The sequence below is a fragment of the Pelobates fuscus genome, chromosome 2 (genome assembly GCF_036172605.1).
Source record: "Pelobates fuscus isolate aPelFus1 chromosome 2, aPelFus1.pri, whole genome shotgun sequence".
In the NCBI taxonomy this organism is placed as follows: domain Eukaryota; kingdom Metazoa; phylum Chordata; class Amphibia; order Anura; family Pelobatidae; genus Pelobates; species Pelobates fuscus.
The window spans coordinates 22,201,098-22,218,773 of record NC_086318.1 but is presented as its reverse complement, the minus strand read 5'-3'; the positions used below and the strand labels follow the sequence as shown (position 1 = coordinate 22,218,773).

Here is a 17,676-nt window from a genome sequence, read left to right as displayed (position 1 = left end):
GTGCTGGTCCTCCGTGCCGGTTCATGGGTTCTGCTTTGACGCGGGGCTGCTGTGAAGGTATGGGGGAGATTCCCGCCTATTTGGCGTCGAGTCGCCGGGCGGATCCATGCCATTACTATTTTCATCGCCTGCTTGAATGCCTGTCCCCGGGCGTGCAGCTTGATCCATAGATTGGCACATAGCCGGTTGTAGAATTCTCTCGTGCATTTAGGGGGCTTGTTAAGTGTGCGGTTCAGTATGGACTGAGTCCGTGCCACCATTTTATTTGTGCCTAGGTCGCTTTGGTCCGCATGAGGACTTGTCTCTTGTGCTGGTCGTGGCTTGGGGGTGATCGTCCGCAGCGAGGACCGGGATGACCCCCGCCGGTCCAGAGGGGGGGGGGGGTTAGAGGTGAGTACGTCAAGGTTGCCATCTGCAGGTTTACCAACGAGGAGAGCGGCCGCCTCTCCCTGGCTCGTTTGCAGGTAGGCCGCAAGCTGGATTCGAGGGGACCCGGTGAGTCTCGGGATCATGTGTGGTATCACTACGTTTGCCTGGGTCTCCCCCACTCTGTAGTCACCTTCCCAGCAGCAGTGTGTGTGCAATAATTCGAGGTATATCCCCCGTTTTTGCGGCTAGTTTGCAGGAGCTATCGTGTAGCACGTCCACCCTGCTAGGAAGCCAGGCTCCGCCCCCTTATTTTTTTAAATGTAGTATTTTTGTAGTGCATAAGAATATTACAAACAAGCTTGAGGTACCCCAATGGCAATCCTCAGGCATATTATCACGATTTACATTTGGGGTAATCGAGAACACATGCACAATTTTATATTTTAAGCAAGCTAGCGTTAGGCAATATCGAGTGTCTATTGTTTAATAGGTATTGGGAGTAGATTGGAATATGAGTAAAAAAGACTTAGATAGGTTAGGTTAAACATTCCAGCTTAGAGAGACAGAAGAGGATCAATGCATGTTATTTGTAATAAGCTGGATAGCTGAAATAACTGTGGGAGATAAATTCACCCCATAGACCCCTGTATTTAAGCATGGGTATGATCAGTGAGGTTGGCTTATCACAGAAACTTAGAGCACGGTAATGCAATGCACATACTGTGTAGAATTGGAGCATAGAGACATACATGCAGAGTGTCCTCGTGAATTTCGGCTTAGCCGATACCCTCTATGGGCTTAGCGTGGTCCTGCTGCAAGTCGGCTATCCGTGTGTGTCGCTGTTCCATCACGGCTGCCCAGGAGGTGTTGTATGGCAATCCAGGGAGAGGAAGTGGTGTCTTGTGTTGGAAACCAGCTCCCTGGACCGACTTGAGGGTAGGTTTTCGCGGGTAAATTTCCGATGGCAGCTGCTGAGTTGCGTGTGCTGGCCTGATGTGTCTCCATCTCTTCCGCCTGTTTCGGGCCTGCCCTTAACTGGAGTGAGGCCCTGCGTTGAATCTCCATGGGTAAGCATCGAGCTGGGGCACTATGTTTTGTGCGTGTAGCCGGCTGCTGCAGATATTGGACCAGCCTGTGCCAAGAAACCACGCTGATTGCGTTGAGTGAGGGGGGAACGTTGGTAGTCCCTCTGGCATCGGCACTTGCGCACATGGCCTCCGACATTTTAGGTGAAGAGCCTGGGCTGCAGGTCGGGATGGCATTATCACTGGGTCTTGGATGCGTTTTAGTGATTGGGGATCACCCCCACCAGTCCAGAGAGCCATTTCCACGTTGCTTTGGGCTTCTGGCTGGGTACTGTTATGCAGGATAGTAGAGCAGCGGCCATCTGCTCCACTCACTGCCGGAGTAGGCCTCATCTGGGACAACGAAGATTTCTCCTCCAAGGGACTAAAACTCAAGGAGCAAGCCTTGCCTCGGATCCAGTACCCCCTTCACACTGAGGGCCAAAGCTGCTGGTCGGCAAATAGGTAAAAAATCAGAGTTTATAAGCTTCTAGATTGGTATATTGCAGGAGCTGATCTTTCTTGCGACAGTCTAGCATGGCAGTCCCGCCCCATCCGTGAAATAATATTTTAGCTTGTGGCTAATCCTGATTTATGTTTGTTTCTGGCAGTTGGATATTAATTTATCAGCTTCTGTGTAGTTATTTTCATTAGGTAATTAATTAGCACGCTATGGGTTAGTAAAATGTTAATGGATATGGAATACAGAGAAACGAAGCCAGAACACTAACTTATTGATTTCAGACACTCGTCAGACCCAGTCGTACATTCTCTCTCTATAAAAAGTATGAATATCTCGGGAATTTGTGAACGTTACATGTATACTACTCCTGTCACAACCTCTCCCTCGGATTTAATTTATAGCAGCAAGTTGTCTTCCAGCTGTCTCCTTCCAGGTCAACTCTTACCTCAATTGGCCTCTGACTTAATTTGTCATATTTATACAGCAATGCATGCCCCCATTTTCGCCAATACATCACCCCTAGGCAGACAATCCACCAATCTGACCGTCTCATGTAATTGTAATATTCCTGCAATGTGAAGATATTGTGTACTGAAATAAGTGTCACCCTGTAATGTTTTATATCATCCGACGCCCACGTTTATTTTATTTTTTAAAGAATTTTTCTTTTGGATTTTAATTTGATTGCTTTAATATTGCTGTAAAATATCCAAGTTGCTTTAAAGTTAAATAATATAAATAACTGCACAAACTACAGAAAAATGTATAATAAGAAAAATAATACAACACAGAATACACTTTGTAATAAAGTGTTATTCAATAAATTGGCAATTAAGCTGGGAGCTTGTGTATTTTTCCAGCTCCGCTATTTTGGACTTTTTTGGGGGTTCTGGATTTAATTCCAGAGAATTCCTGATTTAATGAATAACCCTGGATATGTTCCTTACGGTAAAATAAAGTGAAAATACAACACAACCAGAAAAAACAGCCATTATTTTAAATTAACGTTCCCTGTGTGTTTGATGAATTTTGCGAAATTCCCAGATAGTCACCTACACATTTAATAATCTTTGTCAGGAAATACTATATATGTTGGTAGTATGGATTCACCCTGTTCCCCCATTGTTCGGTTTACTGGTGGTTCTCGTACTTGGCAGCACATTTCACGTGTTACCTAGAAAGGAGCACCTGAGTTTGTGTACTGGAGGCAAACTCCATAGACATTGGTAAATAATTGTTTGGAATGGAATTTTTGAATTAACAAGGAAGTGTAACTGCCTGAGCGACAAAGACTTACAGTCAGCAGCCTCACTGCGGTTTCAGGTTTTAATGGGAAGAGTTGTGTCCATGACACGTGGGTATTGGATAAGTATACAACATTTTGCTTGCTGTTTGGGTCCCCCATGTTGACGAATGTAAGGATATAAACTGGCTGTCGCTGGAATCCCGACGCACTCTTCATTTTTCCAGCCTTGCGCATAAGAGCATTTTTGGGAAGCTCCCACCCTACCTGAGTAGAATGCTCTCCCCGGCTGTTCCCATCTCCTATAATCTCCGATCCAGTACCAGCACGATATTTATCATACCGCAATATAAAAATAAAGTGTCTCGCTCCTCATTTTCCTACAGAGCACTGCAATTATGGAATAACCTCAGGGACACAGTCAAATCTTCATTCAATCTAAAATCTTTTAAGAGATCTATGGCAATATACCTCAATACAGGATGCACCTGTTATGGTTAAATATATTGATTACCTGTTATGTATTACATTTATATATGTGTGTGTGTGTGTGTATATATATATATATATATATATATATATATATATATATATATATATATATATATAGTATATTGCAGGGCTGGGATTTGTCATCCTTTTCCCTAAAAGTGGCCGGCTGGGCAACAATGGAGCCAGCGGGAACATGGAGGCGGCCGGCTCAGAGAGCATGTAGCCGACCGCCCTGCGAGGTATGTAGGCGGCCGGCTCAGGGAGCATGTAGCCGACCGCCCTGGGAGGTATGTAGGCAGCCGGCTCAGGGAGCATGTAGCCGACCGTCCTGGGAGGTATGTAGGCGGCCGGCTCAGGGAGCATGTAGCCGACCGCCCTGGGAGTTATTTAGGCGGACTGCTCAGGGTGCTCAGGGAGTATGTAGCAGACTGCCCTGGGAGGTATGTAGGCGGACTGGGAGCATGTAGCCGACCGCCCTGGGAGGTATGTAGGCGGACTGCTCAGGAAGCATGTAGCCGACCGCCCTGGGAGGTATGTAGGCGGACTGCTCAGGGAGCATGTAGTTGACCACCCTGGGAGGTATGCAGGCGGCTGGCTCAGGAAGCATGTAGCCGACCGCCCTGGGAGGTATGGAGGCGGCTGGCTCAGGGAGCATGTAGGCGACCGCCCTGGGAGGTATGTAGGCGGCCGGCTCAGGGAGCATGTAGCTGACTGCCCTGGGAGGTATGGAGGCGGCCGTCTCAGGAAGCATGTAGCCGACTGCCCTGGGAGGTATGGAGGTGGCTGGCTCAGGTAGCATGTAGCTTATTGCCCTGGGAGGTATGTAGGCGGACTGCTCAGGAAGCATGTAGCCGACCACCCTGGGAGGTATGGAGGCGGCTGGCTCAGGGAGCATGTAGCCGACCGCCCTGGGAGGTATGGAGGCGGCTGGCTCAGGGAGCATGTAGCCGACCGCCCTGGGAGGTATGTAAGCGGCCAGCTCAGGGAGCATGTAGCCAACCGCCCTGGGAGGTATGTAAGCGGCCAGCTCAGAAAGCATGTAGCCGACTGCCCTGGGAGGTATGGAGGCGGCTGGCTCAGGTAGCATGTAGCCGACCGCCCTGGGGGGTATGTAGGCGGCTGGCTCAGGAAGCATGTAGCAGACCGCCCTGGGAGGTATGTAGGCGGCCGGCTCAGGAAGCATGTAGCCGTCTGCCCTGGGAGGTAGGTAGGCGGCCGGCTCAGGGAGCATGTAGCCGACCGCCCTGGCAGGAATGGAGGTGGCTGGCTCAGGGAGCATGTAGCGACCGCCCTGGAGAGCATAGAGGCGGCAGGCTGGGGCAGCGAGCGAGGGAGCAGTCTTCCTTTAGCTCCTCTCTGCTCCCTCGCGCTGTGTAAAAATGCCGGGAACCGGAATATGATGTCATTCCGGCCCCGGCATCACTGCAGACAGTGCGAGGAAGCAGAGAGGAGCTGCAGGAAGATCACTGCTCCCTCGCACCCAGGAAGATAACAGCCCCACTGGACCCCAGGAAAATCCACTCAGCTCTCCCAAAGGCTGTGAGGATTAGAATTAAAAATATAAATGTGCTAGGGAAAGTGTGTATGTCTGTATGTGTGTGTGTGTGTGTATACATAATATATATATTTGTCTGTCTGTGTGTGTGTAAGCCTCTGTCAGTGTGTGCGTGTCTATGTCTGTGAGGGAGTGTGTGTCTGTTTAGGTACCTGCCCCCCTCCGATCACATGATTGGTGTTTTTGCTCACATTGTGCTGGTTTCGCCATGCTGGTTTCGCCGTGCCTTGTCCCGCCTCCATAGCTGAATTCTTAATGATCTCAGCTAAGCCAATGCTTTCCCATAGGAAAGCATTGGGAGGATATAACGCATAATCTCTATGGGTAACATTCAGCACCTCCAAGCAGAGCACTGACACGGGACTCTCTAGTGGCTGTCTGAGTGACTGTCACTAAAGGTCTTAGTAGGCAGCAATGTAAACACGGTCTTTCTCTGAAAAGGCAATGTTTACATTGAAAAGGCTATAGGCACCAGAACAACTGCATTAATCTGTAGAGGTTCTGGTGACTACAGTGTCCCTTAAAAACAACTGGCTCCTAACTTTTTTAGCTGGCTCCTAGATTTCAAACAAATTTGTCAAGCCCTGGTATATTGTATTATTTAAAAGTTTTTGTAATATTGTATCCTATTGTACAATGCAATGTTTTGTGGACCCAGGACATACTTTCAAAACAAAAGAAATCTCAATGTATCCTTCCTGGTAAAATATTTTATAAATAAATCAAGTATGCAAATGTCACACACATTCCTTTTAACTAATGTTTCCCGTGAACCCGTTATGCTCTCACCGGCTGCACTCCATCTCCTCGGGCCAAGGCACTCCGAACATTTCCATCAGCTTGTAGCATTCTTTGTAGGCTCTCTGGCACAATCTACGGCAGGGCAGCGTAACATGCCCGTACTCTGTGCAGACAGGGGCATAGAGCGCACACAGGAAGGGACGGAAATCACGGGAACACTCCAGATTCACCATGGGGTGGAATGGCTGAAAAATAAAGAACACGTAGGTCAATGTCTGCATAAAATGTGTCAAATACTACATTTATTCAATGTATTAGAATCTCATAAGCAGACTGTGGGAAGGATAGAAATGGCATAAAACTCAGAATTATAACCAATGTTTGAGGAGTAGGGAGTTATTAAAAATAAAACCCTTTATATTGAAGTAAATATTATGCATGCAGCCGCCACTGCTGAGCAAGCAAATGGAGTGTGCCCCTTATAATTAATAAGATATATTTCCATTATGGCCGGTTTTTACAGTGAGAGCATCGTCTACAAGACAATACAGGTAAAAAATAAAGATTAATTAGTAACCCCTATATTTAACAAGTCTCTTTTTCTGAGCATGTAGAATCCACATTGCTGTATTTACTCCTATTTTGGTAGTGAGTTCCTTTCGTTTGGTCCCCTGTCAATCATTGCTATAAGCTTGGCTATTTTCTATAATTTAACATGGAATGTCAAGGGGAAGACCCAATGTTGTCTTTCTCTCCCTCAAATGCATTGTGTGCCGTGGCTGTGCATGGACTAAACTGCATTGTAATGGTTTTGCTAAATTTCTAATATTTAATGGGTCTCTTTCCCTCAATAAAGTTGATTTAAGGCTGGAGTCCCTGTGCACAGTCTTACCTAAGATTGTCCCCGGGTTTCTGTCTGTCCTATCCTGATCCTACTCTGGCTAGGCCACCACAACGAAGTAGAGCATTGAGCTCACTGATTGGCTGAGAATTTCATCTAACCGCTGGCTTAAATTAGCCTAAATCATTATGGGGTGTGAGTACTGGAGGGTAGTGGCGACAGGCACCACATACTCCTGCCCCAATAACAACTTAATATGCTAAAGTGGTTATAGGGGTCGGAGTGTTCCTTTACAAGACATGAAATAGACATGTGAAAGGCACAGGTTCACACTTTAGAGAATATACTGGTTTGATTACAATTACAATACTTACCCAAAATTTACCACACACTCAATTGTAGATGAAAGGTGGAGTTTAATACATAGAACAAGTGAAAACGGACTCTCTTTAAAAAATCTCCTGGCAGCAAAAAGTTAAAATAAAGCACATTATCAGTACGAAAATTATTTGAAAGCAGAGTGGTTCGTATGTAAGTGCGTTCTGTCTAGACAAAAATGCTTAAGACTCTTAAAATACATAAGTGAGAGTCATTGAAAAAGTATGGTCTAGTTTGGAACTATCCCAGCGTTCCTCTCTGACCCGAGGCAAAGAAAACGGAGTGTCTGACAGTCTTTGAAATCATTGAGATTACACATTTGTTCACTCCTGAATACATTAAATGTGTAAGACCTTAGACAAAGGTCCAACAGCAAAATGCATATACAAATCGGAATGTAAAGCTGCAGTACCAGTGGGTACTTTAAAATGTTAATGGCTTCACTATGTGACATGTGTTACTGGTTTGCTCTATTGCCCCCTGAACAGAAAGATATATAGATTGTTTGCCTCATATATTAAAATTTAAGCATTTAATTACGATGTTAAATTGCCCTAAAACTAAAATCTCAATGCAGACACTCCCAACGCCTTTAATAATGCGCACTACACATTCGCTCTTTTAACAAAACTGCACACAACAAAAACCTGACATTTGCTTAAAACCACGATATAAAATGGTATTACAGCACGCAGTGTATGCAAAGCATTTTGGGATGTAGAATTCACCATCAAAAGAAGGTGCACTTGCTATGCTTGTAAGTTATATGGAAGAGCAAAAAACAAAAACACAAATGTGCAATGAAAGCTTTCTGAGTTCTCACACATGCTAAAAAATCCAGAAAAACCCTTGTTTGTGTTTATATTGCAGACAGGTGCAACACACACGTGTCTCATCATTTTCTCTTAGAAGTGATAAGAAGGCGCTATAGTGCAATACTTTTGTGTAAAAAAATGTACGGATCATGACAACCGATCCGTATCATTTCTGCTCATTTGGTGTTTGGAGTATTGGTTATTATTATTATTATTATTATGTCATTGAAGCAAAATTCTAGTCTAGCTATAGTGTAGGTATCAGGAATTGTAGACCAACTATGGAGGAAAGCAAACAAACAGTTCTGGATCAGCTATGGATAAATGCCTCAGCAATTCTCTCTTAGCTATGGAGGAATTCTTCAGCAATTCTAGACTAGCTATGGTGAAGGTATCAGCAATTCTAGACTAGTTATGGAGGAATTCCCCATCAATTCTAGACTAGCTATGGAGGAATTCCCCAGCAATTCTAGAATAACTATGGAGGAATTCCCCAGCAATTCTAGACTAACTATGGAGGAATTCCTCAGCAATTCTAGACTAGCTATGGTGAAGGTATCAGCAATTCTAGACTAGTTATGGTGAAGGTATCAGCAATTCTAGACTAGCTATGGAGGAATTCCCCATCAATTCTAGACTAGCTATGGAGGAATTCCCCAGCAATTCTAGAATAACTATGGAGGAATTCCTCAGCAATTCTAGACTAGCTATGGTGAAGGTATCAGCAATTCTAGACTAGTTATGGAGGAATTCCCCATCAATTCTAGACTAGCTATGGAGGAATTCCTCAGCAATTCTAGAATAACTATGGAGGAATTCCTTAGCAATTCTAGACTAGCTATGGAGGAATTCCTCAGCAATTCTAGACTAGCTATGGAGGAAGGAATCAGGAACTGTGGACCAGTAAATGAGGGAGGCATCAACAGCTATGGATTAAGGCATTAATACTTTTCGACCGTATATGGCATAAAGGTATTTAAAAGGCAATAACTACTCAAGTACTGGAAATTCTGAACAAGCTATGGGGGTGAGGGCAACAGGGGTTTCTGACCAAAAGTAGAGGAGGCTATCAGTGATTTTGGACATGCTTTACATGAGAGCAATAAATACAAACTGCCGGGTAACGAGGAGGTTATTAGGAATCTAGATAGAATTCAGTGCTGCTACAGAGGACATCAGGAATAAAAACAGAGATATTCTACACTCCGTGTGAAACACACTGGCACAGCAACAGAAGGGGGTGTAGCTGTTACTACTCCAAACAGTTCTGCAGGTCTGTGTTTGGATATTCGTATGGGAGGGGGGGAGGAACTGAGGTATAGACCCCCCACTGTTTGTCATTACGCTGTTGGAGACCTGACAGCTGCCAGTTTATCTTTTCCAGCAGAGTCTCTTGTCAAGGTCATACAGAGCCCATACTTCAACTCATGAGAAAAAAATCCAAAAAATATTCCCTCAGCGTCTCCTTAGACAAAAAGCCAAAAATGTGACTATGTCCAACCTGGACACAAGCAGGCTGACAAACAGGCATAGTACATAACAAGGCAAACCTTTCATTTTCTACACATATGGAAAAATCGAAATTTGCACTCAGTGACCTACAGAGTCGATACAATAAATATTCAGCGTAGATCCACCTCGGTGTTATTTTACTGATTCAGCACCATAAATACCAGGACATCATGTCCGTTAAATGTACATAATTAACAATCAATCAATTCTCTATGTACGCCTTTATTTGGGGTGATATTAATACCAAGCACAGGGCACACAGACAAAGCATTTGATACAGTTTGAGGGGAAAAGAGCAGGCGGTGAAAGAAACAGTGTTCATATAATAGCCGGAAACAAACCACCATGAGCTTTATTCACTAAAAAGGGAATTGTGGAGAAATTGTATTAAAGGGACACTACCCTAATAAACCCTTAATAAAAACATGTCAACATACCAGAGGTCAGTGTAGTTTATTAGACTGGTGCGAAATGTATTGTTTATAATAAATAAACCTCTAAGACGTTTGGCAGATAGTAGCTTTTGGTTGTCTTTAGGATTTAATGCCGTGTATGCAGGAATTAAAGTGTATGATCAACTTTCTGGACTAAAACAAAAAATGTCAAACAAATCCTTTGTTAAGGCTGGGTGCCAAGAGTTGTTTATACAAAGAAAATACACACAAACGCTTACAAACGTTTGCCTTTACCTGCAGCGAGGGCAGAGGCAGCCAGGACAAATCTACTGATTTAAAGAATCACCTTCACTTCTCATGTCAGTAAATGTAATTTCATTGTTTATTGGGGTGAATAAAACAGTAGAGGTAAGTAAAAACCTACAGCAGCCCACAACGCCGGAGTCGTGTTTCTACATTCACAAAGAAATGCCTTAAAAGCGCATGCGCCATTTCTTCAGTTGTACAGTACAGCCCCACAAGGGTTAAACTAATATCGTGACGTGCATGAACAGTGACACACGGAAAACGACTAAGTAACACATCCCACAGCCAACGTTTGGCTAATTATTCGGTTGTGCAAACATGACTGCTGTCTAGATGACTGTACCACCCACCCGGTGCCCCCCTTTCCCAATGACACACAGAGACCGTATAAAGTTGGGTAAGGGCATCGGCCACAGCTTTATTTAATTTTTCCATGCCAGCAACATAAATACTGTCAGCTGTTGGGGTGATTGCCCAACAGACAGGTCTATCCCCACAAACCATGAGTCCATGAGCAGCCTGCCTCCGCCATCAGCTCCCAACAGGCTGCGACTCCCCAAGCCTCCTCGGCAACTCCATCACTTCTGCCTGCGCTGGCCAGGACTCCCGCATGCTGTGACAAAACAAGAAAAGGCAACCAACAACAAGCACCAGAAACAAAACCCACATTCCTTCAATAACCAAATGTCCTAAGGGCGGGAGGGCGGGAAAGTCAGGATCCCTGCACTTCCAAGAGCTGACTGGTAAGTCCCCTCCCCTCACTGTCCTTATAACTGTCTTCCATCTTAGCAACTATGTATCCATATATCCCCCTCCCATCTGCTCTTCCTTTAAGACTCCTTATCCTAGCCGCAGTCATGTCCCCCCTTCCTTGTCAGTCCAGGGAGGTGTCTTGACTGCTGTCTAGATGACTGTACCACCCACCCGGTGCCCCCCTTTCCCAATGACACACAGAGACCGTATAAAGTTGGGTAAGGGCATCGGCCACAGCTTTATTTAATTTTTCCATGCCAGCAACATAAATACTGTCAGCTGTTGGGGTGATTGCCCAACAGACAGGTCTATCCCCACAAACCATGAGTCCATGAGCAGCCTGCCTCCGCCATCAGCTCCCAACAGGCTGCGACTCCCCAAGCCTCCTCGGCAACTCCATCACTTCTGCCTGCGCTGGCCAGGACTCCCGCCACCGCGATGACGACTTCCCCTCACGCCTCCTGCCGTCACCCCGCCGACAGCGCAGCCTCAATCCCACTCTGCAAACCCGTGTTCAGGATGTCCAAACCTATCTCATTTAAGTGGACCCCATCCCTCCTCATTAAGTTCTGGTTCTCCCCTTCCAGCTCCACGTGTCGAACGACCACCCCACCTAGCCGCCGGACAAATTTCCCCACTGCAATGTTCAGCTTGCGCCGGCTCTTCTCCAAACCGCGCGAGTGCGGCAGCGGGCGCCAGCACGGCCTGGAAACCACCTCCGACCAAACCAAGGTCATGTCCGGAAACAGCGCCATGCACCTCGCCAAGTCGTGCCGAATCGCGTGGAGAAGGTCCACAGTCCTGGATACCCCCAAGTCGTTCCCGCCCGCATGGACCACCACCACCACCGGCCCTGACACAAACTTACGGAGCTCCACGAACTCAGGATATACTTGCTGCCATCGGAGGCCCCTAATGCCCTTCCACCTGACTCGGGCCAAGTCCACTGAGAACCCCAAATTTCGTCCATAGGCCCGGTCTTCAGCTCGTCTAGCTGCCCAGTACACGTAGGAATGCCCTAGTATCCACACGTACCGGGGCCGCCCACCTACAACGAGAAGAGGGTTACAGCATATGAGGTCGGACATAAGACTTAAAACGCCCCGACTCCCATCTTCCAATGCGTTTAATGCCCGCAGCCGAGTAACCCAAAACACTTGCCTGGGTAGCCGCCCCAATCCGAAAGGAATGGGCCGAAAACCCTTGACTTTCCATACCACCCGTGGCCAATGCTCTCTTCAGCATTGCCGAGAACTGATAGCGTGTTAGGGGAGACCCATCCGCTTGCGCCAACAAAGGGCCTCCCCGCTCCGGGCGCACCTCCAGAAAATCGTGAAAAGCCCCGACAGGACAGACGACATCCCTCGTGGCCCCTAAACGAACCCAGGCACCCCGGGCCGCCTGGTCCGTCTTAGAGCGCCGCACAAAAATGTCAACGGAGGAAGTAGACCACCGCACATCCGACAATGCCAAAGGCGAGGCCTTACCCTTGCTCGGGGCTACCAACTCGCCGATGCGAAAGGCTCCAAAAAAGCAGACCGAGAAGGCTACGCGAAACAACTTCGATACATAATCCGAGCCACAGACCCGCGGCAAGACTAAAAGAATCCGCCGCAACATTTCCACCGAAATCGGACGACGACGATCCGGGCGACGCCGCAGTCGCCACCCCTTCACCACCCTCTGGATCCCAAATTCCTTAGTAACATCCCGCCAGCCCATAAATCGAAACAAGAAAGACAGGGCAGCCAGCGCCTTCTCCGCTACTGCGCAAGACCTACCTCTCCTGACCAAGTCATCCAGCAACACAAGAGTCGCCTCCGTACGTCCCATTTCCGTGGATACATCCCCGTCCCGTGCTGCCGACAGCCACTGTTTCCACACTGCCCGGTATGCCTTCCAGGAAGCCTCCGCCAAGGAGTCCGATACCAAGCCCATCAGGCCTCGAAATCGAGCTTCCATAAGGAGTCCGGACACTGCAGACCGATCCGCCGCGCCTCCGGCGCTGCCTCGCGAAACCGTTCCCACTGCAAGCGAGACAATGCATCAGCCACCACATTTTGCACACCCGGGACATGTTGCGCCCGCACCCAAACATTAAACTGAAGACTAAGGAGCACGAGGTGACGGAGAAGAGCCAAAACTGGTGGGGACGAGGAGGACGATCGGGCAATCACATGGACCACACTCATGTTGTCCGTGTGAAAGACCACCGTGTGATTTCTCAGCTCCTCACCCCACAGTTCCAGTGCGACCACTATCGGAAACAGTTCCAAAAAGGTCAAATTCCTTCGAAATGGGGAAGACTGCCATTCCTCCGGCCACTCCCCCGCGCACCAATGACCCCGAAAATACGCTCCAAAACCAACGGACCCCGAGGCATAGTAGCTTTTGGTTGTCTTTAGGATTTAATGCCGTGTATGCAGGAATTAAAGTGTATGATCAACTTTCTGGACTAAAACAAAAAATGTCAAACAAATCCTTTGTTAAGGCTGGGTGCCAAGAGTTGTTTATACAAAGAAAATACACACAAACGCTTACAAACGTTTGCCTTTACCTGCAGCGAGGGCAGAGGCAGCCAGGACAAATCTACTGATTTAAAGAATCACCTTCACTTCTCATGTCAGTAAATGTAATTTCATTGTTTATTGGGGTGAATAAAACAGTAGAGGTAAGTAAAAACCTACAGCAGCCCACAACGCCGGAGTCGTGTTTCTACATTCACAAAGAAATGCCTTAAAAGCGCATGCGCCATTTCTTCAGTTGTACAGTACAGCCCCACAAGGGTTAAACTAATATCGTGACGTGCATGAACAGTGACACACGGAAAACGACTAAGTAACACATCCCACAGCCAACGTTTGGCTAATTATTCGGTTGTGCAAACATTTTACTAGTGACCGTTACTCTTAACAGCTAGAGTACATGTAGAATTTTTACAACAACAAAAAATTCCATCAATTCATTTTAATAGCAAAATTTCCCCCAAAATGTCGAGCTCATTAAAAAGTAAAAGACGTATGCTGCAAAAAGCAACACGAGCCTGCGATTTCTCTGAATCGTCCAAGTTCTCTTAAAAAGTAGTCTGGACAATTCTGTAAAGTAAATAAGTAATGATGTCTGTTTGTGAGCTTAACTAAACAAGCATTTACTTTTACAGTTTATTTTTACAACCTGAATTGTTTGTTTTCTTAGATTTACCTTTTATTAAAAAATTGGGTTTTCCTTGTGTACGTCCAATGCTGCTACCATAGAGGCAAAGGCTACAAACATGGCTCCAAATGCACAAAAGCCTTGTAGTAATTTCATCATTACGATGTATAGATCAAATGTAAACCTACCTGAAGGCAACCTATTCAATTGATGATCTCAGCCTGCATCTGCCTCCCTTCAAATCTTTTTCTGTAGCTTTATTCATATACAGATCTCGTTAAATCGCTAACGTACGAATAGTCTGGAATTCAAAGCAAATTTAAACTACGGTATACTTCACATTGAGGCCTAAATAGCAATGTTAGAATAATCCTTTAATTATTATTAGTTTGGTTTTAAATAAAAACGTGACACTTGCTGTCCACGGTTATTTGCAAAATTCTTAATTATAGCCAAATGGCATAATCGCTGTGCCTCAAACAAACAAACATTCTCTAACTGGAATATTAGCATACCTTTGGCTATTTGGATTTCAGTATGCTACAATTTGCCGTTTAGTGAATACGCCCCGTGTCATTTTCAGAGAAACCCTTTTCCAGAATAAAGAAAAAGATGGCACTGTCAGTGTACAGACTGATTTGATGTATACATACAGCTCATAAATCAATCAATCTGTATCCATAGGTCTTATGGAAAAACAAAGAAGAGGGTTGACCCACCTTAATATAGATATAATTTAGCTGTCTGTGTCGGTAGCCAGGAGCCCAGCTGGCATTACTCATGAAATAAAATAGCCCTTCTCCTAGGGAGGGAGGAAGAGCTGGCATTGAAAAGGTTACAAAATAGCTTTTATTCTAAACTTCAGGCATTGAGCGGACTGAAGGGATCACAACTGAGAAAAGGGAAAGGTTAAATCTATTGTTCTTATCTGGATAAATCTAAAATGAAAGAAACCCTAAATCCTAAACTGACACAATGGCCAGTAAGAGGGCTGTTTGAAGGCGATGTAGAGGAATGAAATCTTCCCTTATATGAAAGGAATGTCTAGAACCTCATGTTCGTATATAAAAATTATAAAAAAAAGTATGGGGGCACCGTGCCCAAAACAGAGCCCACTGGCGGCATACAGGTAAAGGCTGTAAACAGGACTCCCAAATGTGGTTACACACTTGGGCATTTGCACCAAGCAAGGAGTTCTGTCCCTGAAACGTGTGTCACTAATGTTGGCTCTGCACATAGAATGCAAGCTCTTTTGTGAACCCAATTGGCCACATGCACAGTGCTTTATCTTCCTTGAATTTACTGAAAAATAGGCAGAGAATCAGATCAGACAGGCCTGGGTACTGACACCAGCCACATAAAGGAATGTCACAGGGTATACAAAATCCTGACGTAAATCTGCAATTTGGATGAATATGTCTATTTAGCATATTACCATTTGTTTTAAACTTTGCTTGCTGTGAAATAAATAACGGGAATATACTGAACCCCAGGCCTAAAATACAGACAAAAATGTCTGCCGTACATTTATAGAAATAGCCTAATACATTTGATCCATATGGGAGCTATACGCTGTGTACTAGTCTATATGGTCTCAGTCTATAGGGGACCTATACGCTGTATCAGTCTATAGGGGATCTATACAATGTATCAGTCCATAGGGGACCTATACGCTGTATCAGTCCATATGGGATCTATACGCTTTATCAGTCTATAGGGGATCTATACGCTGTATCAGTCTATAGGGGATCTATACGCTGTATCAGTCTATAGGGGACCTATACACTGTATCAGTCTATAGGGGACCCATACGCTGTATCAGTCTATAGGGGACTGATACGCTGTATCAGTCTATAGGGGACCCATACGCTGTATCAGTCTATAGGGGACCCATACGCTGTATCAGTCTATAGGGGACCCATACGCTGTATCTGCTGTATCTCAGCCTATAGGAATTATTTGCCATGTCTCAGTCTATAAGGAATCTATATGCTGTGTCTCAATCTATAGAGGATCTATACGCTGTGTTTCAGTCTATAAGGACTGCGTCTCAGTCTATAGAAGATCTATACACTGCGTCTCAGTCTATAGAAGATCTATACGCTGTGTCTCAATCTATAGAGGATCTATACGCTGTGTCTCAGTCTATAGAGGATCTATATGCTGTGTCTCAATCTATAGAGGATCTATACGCTGTGTCTCAATCTATAGGAATTATATGCCATGTGTCAGTCAACTCAAGATCTATACGCTGTGTCTCAATCTATAGAAGATCTATACGCTGTGTCTCAATCTATAGAGGATCTATATGCTGTGTCTCAATCTATAGAGGATCTATACGCTGTGTCTCAATCTATAGAGGATCTATACGCTGTGTCTTAATCTATAGGAATTATATGCCATGTGTCAGTCAACTCAAGATCTATATGCTGTGTCTACAGGGGAGCTACATGCTTTGTCTCAGATTATAGGGGATGTATATGCTGTGTCTCAGATTATAGGGGATGTATATGCTGTGTCTCAGATTATAGGGGATGTATATGCTGTGTCTCAGTCTATAGGGGATGTTTACGCTGTGTGTCTCAGACTATTGAAGATTTGTGTTCAGTATCTCCCACCCTGGCTATTCATATGTAAATCACTTAATTCATATGCTGATTACAATCACTTTGATTAACTAGTTCTACTAGAAATTAATCAGACAGCAATTAATCTAAGGTACCAGCAGGACATTCAAGTGACCGGTAAAGTGGGTCCCTGGGGATTAACCCCTCACTGCAACTAGACAAGCCCTGTACCTCCTCTGATTAAAATGCAGGATGAGCTGGCACAGACACAAGATTTACGTTTTAGTTTTTACAATTGATTAACCCTGTAATGTGTTTCTCTCCCATTATTAACATTCATAAAGCACCATCATATTTAATTATAGATTGGGAATATTAGACATACAGTATATAGATGGCCCTGCTCGAATGAGCTTGCAATCTATGAGAGCTCTGTACAACGAATTAACCCCCTAATGTGCAGCTCCTCCAGCTTCACACAATGGCTTTCAGTGCTTTGCTCCCTTTCAGTCCATGTATTAGCAGCCTGCACTCAGTGATTCACACAATGGATTGCACAGTCATATCATTAACACTTTAATGTGTCACTGAATACTCCAACAGGATCGTTAACCCTTTGAGTGTCAGGGCAAAACTCCAGCTGATACTAAGATACTAAGGAGCGGATTGCTGAAGATGCAGACAATCACAGGTCCTTATAGGATTAATGATGTAAAGTTGCAATTATTTGCATTAAGCAATGAGTGGAGCATTCTAAATCCGCCTCACCCTGCATTTCAGTGTCCAATTACTAATCAATTACTTATATATCTACCTGGCACAAAATAAAGTCTTTATCCTCTGGGTGTATACAAATCCACTAATTATATAGCGTGCTCAGACTATCTCCAGGAATTATTTAAAGTGAACCCAGCACATATTTTCTGGAGAGATTCACTAACAATCTCAGGCAGGATGAGTGACTAATGCCATGTGTCCACCTTTCTTACAGCGCTACTGCGATGTTGGCACCATACAAATCTGAGGATT

General features: G+C 45.1%; 1 protein-coding gene across 1 annotated transcript in view; it reads right to left on the bottom strand.

The window, feature by feature from the left end:
* Positions 1-17,676, bottom strand: part of FZD3 (frizzled class receptor 3) — an 81,772-nt gene that overhangs the window by 31,119 nt on the left and 32,977 nt on the right. The window contains exon 3 of the mRNA XM_063442002.1: positions 5,976-6,172. Coding sequence (XP_063298072.1) covers positions 5,976-6,172 — 197 coding nt within the window. The remainder of the gene's footprint in view (positions 1-5,975; positions 6,173-17,676) is intronic.